A 12,508-nucleotide genomic window follows, 5' to 3' on the forward strand; every position below is an offset into this window, starting at 1 on the left:
TTGCGTGACGAACCTATATTTCGATGCACAAAATCCTTAAATTTGGGTGGGCACCAAAAATGGGATGCGAAATTTTTTTTTTTAAATTTTTTAAACTTTGCATGACCAACACTTCGTCGTGCAAAACCCTAAAAATTTGGGTGGGCGCCAAACATGGGACGCATGAAATTTTATTTTTTTAAGACTTTGCACAACCAATATTTCATCGCGCAAAGTGATACGGTTTTTAAAACCAAAATAACTCCTCCACAATTTTCTCAATATCTTTCTCTATTCTGTTACCTCTCATCTCTTTCCCTCTCCCAAAATCTGACCCTCTCTCTCACACTCACTCCTCACTTAATCTCTCTTCTCTCTCTTCTCTATCTCTCACTCTCACTCACTATCTCATCTCTCTCCCACTATCTCCTCTAACTCTCTCACACTTAGTCCTCTCTCTCATTCTCACTCACTGTCAATCTTGCCAAAAGGTATTTTCTTCCCAAATTTTAATTTGTTTTTCATTAATATGTGTTTTTTAATTAATTGGGTTTGGTGTGGGGTGGAGTTTAGGGTAGGATTTAGGGTATGCCAATTTTAGGGGAGATTATGCCGAATTTTTGGTATTATTTTATATTATTTTTTTGGTTATTTGACAATGTTTGTTTTGTTCATAGGGAATCATCGACACTTTGATGGCAAAAGTTGAGGATTACGACGCTACTGGACCATATCCCCCGCCACTACCACCACAATAGACTTGTATTAGGAGTTTATTATTGTACTTTGTTAATTTACGTGTACATTTTAAATATATTATATATATTGAATAATTTGATCACTATTTTTTGACACGCCCCGACTGAAATCAAGATGTGCTCGCCGTCACGTGAGAATGACGTAGCCATGTGCATAGTGCGGAAGCAAAATATAATAATAAAAGTACAAATAAATAAAAACCAAACTACTAAATAATGTAGTTAACGTACAAGTGCAAGTGTGAGTGTGAAAAACAATATTTAGAGCACAGAAAGCCTATTGCATTCCAAATGAACAAATACTAACTAAACACACCCAGAGATGGTCCTACACTGGTGATAATCTATTAGATATGTTGTGGATTCCTCGTAAGCCACCAAAAGAGCAAACCAAACTAGAACCTGGAGGGGTGCAAAACAGAAAGTGTGAGTGGGAAAAAACAAAGCTTTTCAAAATCATTTCAATATCAAAAGTTCTAACCCCTCGCCGTAAAACTTGTATAGTTTCCCAGAAAATAGAATATACACATATATCGAAAACATGTTCAGAAATATGCCATGTCGAATGCCTCCACATAAAATGTAAGTAACCCAGGTAATGTCAATCAATGCAAGTAAAATGTCAGCCGGAGTCACCTAACGTGACATGTACGGCTGAATCTAGAGCTCAAATCTCCAACTCACTAACTATACCTGCACACAAGTCGGAACCACCTAAAGTGGTATGTACGACAGGACTGGGTGTAAATAAATACGCTCAAGTGCTACGATCATGTGAAGACTAGGCGAATAATCGCAGGTCACCTACGGGTCGGAACCACCTATAGTGGTCTGTACGACAAGACTGTGCACCTAACTTGGATCCAAGATGAGCGTGTGGTGTGGGAGGTGAACATCACGTGAAGGACTGTGCCCTACTCTGGGCAGGAACACTAACACTGGGGGTGCATGTTATGAGCTCTCTATGCATCTCACATAACCACTAATTCACAATCATAAACCATAAACTTACCTGGCACTTACCTGTGCGTCTGCAGCACCAAACATACATATATGCAACTACTAATGCATAAATAAATAGGCAAACGCTATGCATGGCATTTAAAACATATAAACATTCCATTACATTTTCTAGAAAAAAATCACAAGTAAATAGGTATATATGGAAAAGCCCACTCACTGGTATATGGAAGGGTCGTAACCCCCTTGCCTCAAGTGACTACGCTCATCCACAGGATGGGTCTCACCTATATGCAAAATTTAAAGAACATAACCAAAACTAGGTAATAACTTCTCATACAATGCTCAAATGGGATGTTTGGATATACCAACGTGATATACTCAACCTCACGAACATCCCCATATTTTTAAAATAATTTTCCGACCACCCACGCGCCGGCCACGCGCGGGCATGTGCCTGACACACATGTGGTAATCCTAACAGCGTTAGGGAATATTCCGTCCAAAAATGGAATATACCGTTATATATACTTGACGCTGTTAGTATATTCTGTCAAAATTGACAGAATATTCCTTGTCTTCTTCGATGAGTCTCACTGACCGCCGCTGTCAGCCCTGCCGTCTGCAACTTGAATTCTCGCCGGAAACTGAAAAATTTTCAAAACTTCATATCTTCTTCATTTCCCAACCAAATTCCATGAAATTGTACCAAAATGAAGCTTATGAAGAGTAGAACAAAACCTTACCACTTTGGGGATCCAAAACCAACGGAATCTCGCCAGAAACAGCCACGATATTCCGGCCAAACCTGCAACTCACTGAGCTGGGCTTCCCGACGTCCAATTTCTTCCAAAATGCTTCTCCGAGCTTCGTGAGAGTATTCTAAAGCTACCTATGATCTTAAAATCCACTGAAACCTTCACAATGATTAGTGCATGAACAGTGCATGAAAATTGGGTTCTCGGGTTCTAGGTTTTCGAGGGTTTCAAGTTCTAAAAATGGTATGGATGAACTCAGGAGCTTGCAAGGAGTTTGAATCTTACCTTCTAGACGTTGATCCGTGCGTGAAAGGTTGGTTTTGAAGTTCGTCCGTACACTTGCAAAGGAAATGGAAGAAAATCCGAGAGAAAGAAGAGAAAGGGAGTCACGGGAGTGTGTGGTATGGGTGTGTGTGTCCTGTAGAGTCAATCACCAAAAACCACAAAACAATCACCCCAAAATGACAAGTACCCACCAAGGGCAAAATCGTCATTTCACACCTACGGTACGAATAATTCAGGACAGGCTATCACATTTTTCATATGTAATTTTATTTTGAATATATCAATTTAAATTAAATTAATTATAAAAATAAAGTCATACAATTAAATTAAATTAAAAAACTAAAAATTTGAAAAATCTTGCGCTACCAAATATTTAGTCGCGCAAGCAATTAATATAATTAAATTAAAATAAGAGAAATAATAAAAAAAAAAAGTAAAAAATCTTGCACGGCAAAATATTTCATCGTGCATAATATTAATTTAATTAAAAAAAATTGAAAACCAAAATTCTTGCGCGACGAAATATTTTGTCGCGCAAACCCTATTGTCATGAGCTTTGTGCGACAAACCATGCGTGACAAAATCACACTTTGCGCAATAACCTTATTTTGTCGCCAAAGTGTTGTTTTGTAGTAGTGACTTCTTCATAGTATCAGAGCAAGTTGTCCCACGTGTGAAGCCAAACGACTACACGCGCTTCACGTCACCCCATTTATGTTGTCCACGTCTTAGGCTTGAAAATTCGCCACACGTGAGAGAGCGTGTTGATAATGAATTCTACATTGATGAAAGGAGGGACCATGCATGTCCTTATAAGTAGTTGGGCTACTCCCCATATTGTCAATTAGTTTTATGGTGGAATCCCAGCTTTCATCATAGTATCAAAATAGGTTGTCCATGTGGAGCCCAATGGCCACATGTGCCCACGTCACACTAGTTGTGTTGTTTACTTGTAAGGCTTAAAATTCACTCCACGTGAGGGGGTGTGTTGAGAATGAATCTCACATTGATGAGATAAGAAACCTTGCATGTGCTTATGAGAAATTGTGCTAGCTTTGCCAATAACTCCATGAAATAGTATAAATACCATTGTAAATACTATATTGCCCTCTATAGGGAGAAATTCTCTCTTTTTCTTATTAATGTTATGGGAAGATTGAATGAGGATAGCATTGTATATATAAGAAGCATGACAGATGCAACTGATAATTCATATGGGAGACAATAAGCAAACCATGTGGTCCTCCAACTTTCACGCACTGGTTGTCTTCACCAATCTACATTTAGAAATGTGTATGGTTTTAACATACTACAAAAGGAGAGAGAGAAATTAATTTAGGGTATCAATAATGTATCTTGTATTTCTTCTTAGGCTAAGATACTGATGACAGTCGTTTTCATATGTTGAACTATCTTATACATTGTAACAAAATTCACATTAACATTGTCTCCAAAAAGATAGATGGTATGTGAATGTTAAGCCTCCATTCTGAAGACCACACTTGATCTCAAAATCCAATACTTGTTCTTCCGACTACGCTTGCTTTCATGATATGCATGCTTTCGTAGTGTGAATATGTGTGTGGAAACTCATTTCTACCAATTCTTCTTTGGTTTTGCTTTCTTTAGTTTTGTCGAATTGCTTGGCGAGGATGACTTTATCTAAATCCCATAACTGAAGTCAGACCACTACTCTTAAGTATTATCTGTAGCAACCTAATTGAGATAATAATCATGAATTTCTTTGAAATGAAAAAGAGAATTTGAAGTTCTTTGAATTAGCTCAAGTTGTAAAGAAAAGTAGCGTGAACGGATTGTATTGTATTATCGACGAAAAACAAATTTCACCTTGTATTTGTTTATGTGAAATTAATTAGACATGCACGGATAGCATTGAATTATCAAGGTTTCCGTTGTACTGCAGTTTAAATTAGGTTAAATTTTTGTCAATTGTGAAAGAGAGTGATCCAGAGTCATGTGGCTCCATTAAACAAAATGGGGTCGCACTTGGTTCAAAGCGTGCTTTATTGCTCATAGTCATAGTTACCTAACACCACGACATTGCATGTGTATTGGGTTTCGATTGTCAACACCGTGCTCATGAGAGACCCACACTTCCATGAAAACAAAATGCTTTCAACTGTAAAGCTGTTTTTCTTGATCATTCACATGACATGTTATCCAAATGAAAGCATGAAATTGTGTAAGTTCAAAAAATTAAACAGCTATTACTTTTAGGTTTAGGGTTAAGATATGTTCAGAGTTGGATGACTGCCAATGTAATCAAAATACTAATTTCTCCACTTATTTTGAGTCGAAGACTGATACAAAGTATTTATGACACTTTAAAAAATGCTCATAAAAACAACACATAACAAAGTCAACTAACTTCATGAGCATATTTGTGTTTACAAAGAGATTTAAACCTAAAATCTACGATCGTCCCACACCACTTGAGCTCGCTAAAGCCGCAAGAGACATATTTACTGGCTGATGATAGGAAAACTAGCACCTTAAAAAAGATAAAACATCTGCGCAGTGATTTTTGGAAACCACCAATGTGTTCAGTTTTGAGCTTGTACTATTCACTTAGTTATAGGCAGTACTAAAGAAGCTCCTTACCACATTGCCACACAAGAGTTGCAAAACCTTGTTGTTAGGCCCTACACATCTTGGTGTTTTGAACTGGTTAACAACAGCTCCTTGAGCTATGTAATAGTTTAGAATCTCTTGGAAGGTTCCCTTACGAAGAATTCGAAGCTCGAGCGGGCCTATGGTATTGACCTTGCGCGAACTCATGTATCCCGGATCAACAAAAGATTTGTCCAAACAGTTGCAGCACTCACGAAGAACCTCATGGCTTGGTTCACCATTGAGTTCCAAAAATATGACATAGTGACCAGGATCCGTGGACAAGTCCACATGGCTTGAGAAATCGACAACTTCCAACTTTTCTGCAGCTAAAATCTTTGCAGCTTCTTCAACGGATAGTTGCAAATCTTTCTCGGTGTTCTTGTCAATGTTAATCGTAAGCAAAAGATTGCTCCGGCACACGAACTTGAGCTCCGGAGTTGAGTTGTAGAACCCCACAACCTTCACTATATCTCCTAGTCTGTAACGGTACAAACCTGCATGTTAAATTTGATCAGTTTTTTAAACACAAGAAGGGATAAATGCACATGAGATGACAGAACGTTTGAAAGCACTTCATGAGAAAGCACTTATTAGGTGTTTCTCTCATTAAGCCCTACTAAGTGCTTTTATAATTTAAAAACAATTTTAGCTGAAGGTGCCTTTAGATGAGCCGATTAGTTTGACAAATGAACTTCGATACAATAAATTAATTACAACTTGGCATATAATACAAAGCCATATAATTAAGTATACAAAACGTTAGATATAGGCTGAATAATAAAACAATTTAATCTAGCCCCACGCAGAGTGTTAATTATAGAGAAGCTTGGCGTTCAAAGCAATGAAATTATCTAGAAATAGTATTGAAAAGGCATTTCAAAACTCTTTGATGTTGATATATGTATGGGGGCCATCAAATATGCCAACTTCACATATAGAAGGATCATATGCAGGAGGTATCTAACTAATAAAACAATTGAATTATTTAATCAAATGCCTTGTCATTGTTTTTTTTTTTTAAGGTTATTCTATGATTCAAAGCAATAATGGAGGCCTGTGTGAACCAACTGGTTGGTCAACTCTCATCTTGTGAGAATTAAGAATCTCAATGGAGACAACAGAGATAAAACAAAATAATAATTGGAAAGAAAAATGGAGTATGGAGAGGAGGAGGAGGAGAGGTAGGGCACAAGGATACAGAAGCAGATGCCCTAGACTTTTTGGGTCACATGGTTAGCAATTAACAAAGCAAAGTTTGGGTTTCTAGAATCCCATTTAACGGGATATTGGGAATAGCATGAGAGGCAAAGGCTGGAGAACTGTCCTATTATGTGGATTGTTTAACTACTCTCATAAAATAGGGTTTTTCGTATTTTGAAGGTGTCACCCGACTCATCTAAATTCATGTGATGTGAGAATTATTCTAAATTGACAGTTTTACTCAAGTTTAGCTCTAAAAGTTAAGATAGTTTTGGCTCAGTTCATGCATGAATAACAAGATTTGTATGAAGAACAGTACTTGGAAAGAGAAAGACCTTGTGGATAAGAGTTGGATTATCTGTCTATGTTCAACAAATAGGACAACTGAATCACGTGTATAAAACACCAGCGGAGCGACACCAAAGGCTACAGTGGGTTGTGGCATTATGTATGTACTTTAATGTATAGCCTAATATAATCGATAAAAGAAGTGCAAGAAGAATTATTTTTTAATGAAACTAGCCCAGTGAGAATTTATAGCACAACTAAAAATGTAAACAACACAACGGAAATTGTGATGTCATTTTATTCAAGATTATTCTAACTTTATATTATTTCCAATCAATTTTTTTAAGATTGCCTTTACTTCTACTTTCATTGTTTTGTTTGTGCTTGTTGTGTGCTTGTAATTGAGATAGTCCATTTATCAAGTTTTCTATCTTCTTCTCGTGTTTGCATCTAAATACATGTGAAACTGGATGATTTATTGTAATTTTTGCAATTTGCAATTGCAAAGCTTATCGAGTTAATGCCAACCAAATTTTGAAGTATACAAATACAAAAGTTACGCTTAAAATTTTGCATACAATAAAATATCATTGATTTTAGAGTTTTTATTTTTTATTTTTTTTGCTAGTCGACCTATAAAAAAAAATTTATGACTCCGCCCTTGCGTGTCATTATGGTTCCACCGAACCTACTAAAGATTATCTCCTAAGTTCAAATATGTAGATTTCAGACGCACACGTTCACTCATAGGAAGCAAACCCCAATTATTAACAAAATAGAGGAATTACCTGCAACATTAGTGAGGACCACCTCATACTCTTCACCAACCTTGACTTCAGTGAGTCCCACTGGCTGCTCACCACGGTTGTTCTTCATAGGGATGAACTCAAAGTACCCAATATTTGGGAGCACAGCAAAAGTGGTCAACTCAGCGGGCAATGTAGGGTTGACATTTGCCCCAATCCACCCTTCAGAGGCGCCATAATCTGCACTCACCAATGGCAACTGCCCTGCATAGTGCCTCAGTTTCTTCAAATAAGGCTCCATGGACCCTGTCATGATCCCATAAATGTACTTGGCATTGGGAAAAAGTGCTGGTATCAATCCATACCAGTTACTCAATCCTGAGCATTTTCCATGAATCAAATCAGCCAATTCAGGGTTCGGCGTGAGCAGTTTCGACACAGCTGATCGGATTGATGGCACTGTGATTCGGTCGCTGAGTACCCCGTCTCGAATGTTAGCACACAGTTCTTCCCACAGCAGCTCGAAGGTTCCGAATGCAAGGACAATGCTATGAGCAAATGTAGAGGATATCAGCTGAACTTCATCGTTGAATATTAGGCCACACAAGAGATGGCAATACAACGATTGTTGGAAATCGGGGCCGAATATCACTTCGTCTGGGCTGCAGCATTGAGACTGCACTGATTTCATTGTGTTTTTGAACCCCTGATTGCGGTAAACGTTGGTGGTGGCAGTTCCGGTTGCCAAACCACCTCGCGTTTTCAGGTGCTTGCTGCCATAGATAAACTGCAAGGCCTTTCCATTCGCAATGGGGTACTCCCTGAACAATTGGCATCGACCATCAGAAAAGCGAAGGAAGAAAGTTGAAAGATAAGAAGGTACTAAGCTATTTTTCCTAACAATAATATCGAGAGTAATATAGGATTAGGTGAGAAGAACTACACATGCCCAAATCATCGGACTAAACCTAGTCCCAAATCCTCCAAACACCCACACACCAGCCAAAAAAGAAAAATCATCAATACCTGTTTCTAAACGCGAAAGAAGTTTGAAATATCTGCATGGTAGTTTCCATCAATTCATCGTTGAAAGGCACGGACTTTGGCCTTCCCTGAGTAGTACCAGAGCTGCATATATTGTACAACGTATCAGAAACCGAAAACTTTGTCAACATAAAATTAAAATCCAGTCCAATAGATGAAGCAACAAAGAAAGAAAATTGATGGATTTCGGAACTCGAAAGTACCTCAATGAGAAGGTTGGGATTGGTTTTCCAGTGAGGATGGGAGAGGAATCACCATCTGCAATTCTCTGAATATAAGGGTCCACATCCTGGTGAGTAACAAGCGGAACACAAGCCTTGAAACTTTCTGGATCAGTTCTTCCGTTAAGTCCGAAACCCTGCAAGTACTCCACGGATCCGTTTTCTTCCAAAATCTTCTTCAGGGTTTTTCTCTGAACCCTCTCAGCATCCTTTGTCATTGCTTCAAAGTCCTCTATGATTTTTTCCATATCGAACTCGTCCACCTTCTCCAACATCTTCACAGATTCTGACTTCTGCAGAGCAAAAATTATTCAGCACCAAATACAGCTACAAAGATACTTAAATTCAATACCAACAAATCAAACTATGGAAATATAATTGAAATAATCAATTTTCAGGGTGGCAGACAGAAACAAAAATAGCTATGAGCAGGTCAAGAAAAAACCTAATAATTTAGATGTTCAGGCACCTTGGAACAAAACAGTTGGGATATTCAAGCAAACTAAAGAGATAAACCGGTGGAGAATATTGACCAGAAAGAAAAAATTGGTTGGAAAATTAAAACCTTTCACAACCAACAAAACCCAAGATTCAGAAAGCGAAATAAAACAAAGTTTCTATCAAACCCATGCTATTTTCTCAGATTTTCTCAGCAACCAAACAGAGTTTAGATAAAGTTGCAATCATTCAAGAAGGAGATAACAGGGAGGAAGGGTGAAAATGAAAGAATACAGCTCAAATATGTGATTCGAAGTAAAGTCAAAATCTCAAAAAGTAGGGTTGAAAATCAGGTTCACCAGCAATTAAAAAAAGACTAGTCCAATCTCAAATATCAGAAGAGTCTTGTGCTACAACTCGATAAACCATAACTGGAAGCTTCTAAGTTTTCATCTTCCACTAATTATAGTCAACTAAGTCAACCCTCAACACAGTTCCAGGAAAACTTGTTTGGTCCTCAGTGAAAAAGAATAAAAGATAAAGCTCTCAAAGGGGTTGTAATTCTTGCTTCAAAAATCCGATTGGAATTGGAAATTAAGAACCAAACCATGTGGGAAACGAGCTTGAAAAATAGTTCTTATCCACAAAGAACAAGAGAAGAGGAATAGATTTCTAAATTTGAAAACAGACAGGCCTGTCCAGTAAACATAAATCACTTTCAAAATTGGAAAGAAGACTGAGAAATCCACACAGACAGAAAACCAACGTGCTCAAAGTCTACTCTGCTTATTTCGCCGGAAAATCGGATCGAAAACAGAGAAAACCACACCTGAAGAGGCATAGACTCCTTTGCTGTATCAAAATCTGAAAACCCAGTTGAATTCTAAGGTAAAGACTGAAAAATTAGGTAGAAAAGTACCTGCAAATCGAGGTCTGAGGGAGAGACAGAGGAAGAAGAACAGAGTGTTCTGTTTTTTTGGTTGATAAGCTACGATAACAGACAGAATTTAATCTAGTTTTTTCTTGAGTGAGAGCAGAGAGAACACGTTGGTGGTTTTATTTTTGTAGAGAGAGAAAGGAAGTGAAATGTTGATTTTTGAGAGGTTTGGATGGGTGGACCAAAGACCGAGTGAGCGACGATTCTTTGTGTGGGTGGAATAATATATAGATCGCCTGAAAAAAAGAATAATATATAGAGCCAAATTATCAAGTTTGCTATTTTATTTTGGGATTTCATGTGATAATATATTTTGGGTCACCAAAAATTTAATTGCTCAATTCTATAAATGATGGGAGTTACAAAATATATTAGTATAGCCTTAATATTTAGCACTATTGTGTAAGTTTGAAGTGGATTAGGTTTAGGATTACTATGCCACTGATTCTTCTTCATTAGATTTTATATATTTTTTACAGTATACCTCATGATTTACTATAAATAAAGGTACTGGCATAGAGACATATATCCAACAATTTCCCTACACCTTTTTCTCTCCACTTTATGTCTCGCCGCACCATCTCTCCCATTCAGTAAACTACGTTAAGGAATTTGAAGGGTATTTTCTAGCTACAAACCAGTTCACAATTCTCATCACGCAATTCTTGTTCTTTTAAAATACGATCTTACTTGTCGATATCTTTTCAACCTTTATTTCATGAAACATTCACCATGATGTATGAACACAACTTTTACGCATTCCGAATTATAGATTTTGCTTAATTGTGTGCGCGTTACTTTTTCATATATATTATATTGTGAAGGAAAAAAAGAAGCAAAATTAGGGGTTTCTTTTAAAGGAAAACTAATGAAAAATGCTTGAAAACTTTTAGTTTTAATGATAAGGACAAAATAAAGGGTAAAGTGAATAGTACCAGGATTGACCTTTTAGTGTAAAAATGTGGTTTTTCGTTAAAGTGAACAATACCGCAGGTTTTTCGTTAAAACTCCCTTTTTTTAACCTGAAACGCACGAGCAAGTGTGCTAGGCCTGCAACTTGTGTCGTTGAGCAAAGGCATGAGACACCTAGCCTTGGAGCCGAGACCTCCAAAACGACGCGGTTTTCACACTTAATGGGAGCAACTCTAGATTTTATAGTGTCACATCCCGGCCTTGGGTTCACCACATCCCGGGCCCGCTCTACCACCATAGCACGATATTGTTTGCTTTGAGCCCCAACCACGCCCTCATGGTTTTGTTTCTGGGAACTCACACGAGAACTTTCCAGTGGGTCACCCATTCTAGGACTGCTCTCGCGTGCTAGCCAGTGAGCTCCCAAAAGGTCTCGTGCTAGGTAGAGATGAGAATATACATATAAGGCTTACAAGATCCACTCCCCTAGGCGATGTGGGATGTTACAATCCACCCCCCTTAGAGGCCCGACATCCTTGTCGGCACACCATGGCCAAGGTTAGGCTCTGATACCAAATTGTCACATCCCGGCCCAGGATCCACCACATCCCGGGCCCGCTTCACCACCGTAGCACGATATTATCCACTTTTGGCCCCGACCACGTCCTCGTGGTTTTGTTTCTGGGAACTCACACGAGAACTTCCCAGTGGGTCACCCATCCTTGGACTACTCTTGCGCGCTACTCGCTTAACTTCGGAGTTCCTATGGAACCCGAAGTCAGTGAGCTTCCAAAATGCCTCGTGCTAGGTAGAGATGGGAATATACATATAAGGCTTACAGGATCCACTCCCCTAGGCGATGTGAGATGTTACATATAGAGGGTTAAATCGAAATTGATAAAATTAGATGGAGTACCAATTGTGAAATTTTGTCTTCAAATTTCTCTATTTACATTTATATTTGTAATTTTACGACACGTTTATGTTTGAGGTGTAAATCTTTTTGATAAGTAAAAGGACAAAAATACTCTTATTGGGCTTTGCGAAATTTTACGTGGACGTATTTGATCATTTCGTGTTTTATCGCATTTTTTGATACATTTGGATAATATGTTTCAATAGGAACGTGTGGAGCGCAACGAAATATAATTTGGAGTCAGAACGAAGATTTTACGAATTTTGGAACGTAAAAAATATTTTAGTAATTTTACATTAATTGGAACACATGTGACCTTAGTGTGAATGTGAGACCCAAGGACTGGTTTGCATTATTTTGGGGAATTCGATCGTCTCTGAGGCAAATCCTCGGGATCCTTCTGACTTAATAACACGGGTCATTGAATTTTGA

At 38.0% G+C, this 12,508-nt stretch overlaps 1 protein-coding gene across 3 annotated transcripts; it reads right to left on the reverse strand.

Annotated features, from left to right (window-relative positions):
• Window positions 1–5,020: 5,020 nt before the first annotated feature.
• Window positions 5,021–10,592, reverse strand: LOC137719617 (jasmonoyl--L-amino acid synthetase JAR4). Of its 3 annotated transcripts, none has more exons than XM_068458649.2 (5): window positions 10,231–10,592; window positions 8,856–9,166; window positions 8,635–8,736; window positions 7,651–8,429; window positions 5,021–5,868 (listed from the first exon to the last, which is right to left on the reverse strand). In XM_068458649.2, the coding sequence occupies exons 2-5, from the start codon at window positions 9,146–9,148 to the stop codon at window positions 5,330–5,332; spliced, it is 1,713 nt and encodes a 570-aa protein (XP_068314750.2). In that variant the 5' UTR covers window positions 9,149–9,166; window positions 10,231–10,592; the 3' UTR covers window positions 5,021–5,329. The 3 variants fall into 3 exon arrangements, with proteins under 3 accessions (XP_068314750.2, XP_088552917.1, XP_088552919.1); XM_088696791.1 differs by having other exon boundaries at window positions 10,141–10,475; XM_088696793.1 differs by lacking the exon at window positions 10,231–10,592 and adding an exon at window positions 9,319–10,140.
• Window positions 10,593–12,508: the final 1,916 nt, after the last annotated feature.

Source organism: Pyrus communis, chromosome 1 (assembly GCF_041283825.1).
Source record: "Pyrus communis isolate YQ-2024b chromosome 1, ASM4128382v1, whole genome shotgun sequence".
Classification (NCBI taxonomy): Eukaryota; Viridiplantae; Streptophyta; class Magnoliopsida; order Rosales; family Rosaceae; genus Pyrus; species Pyrus communis.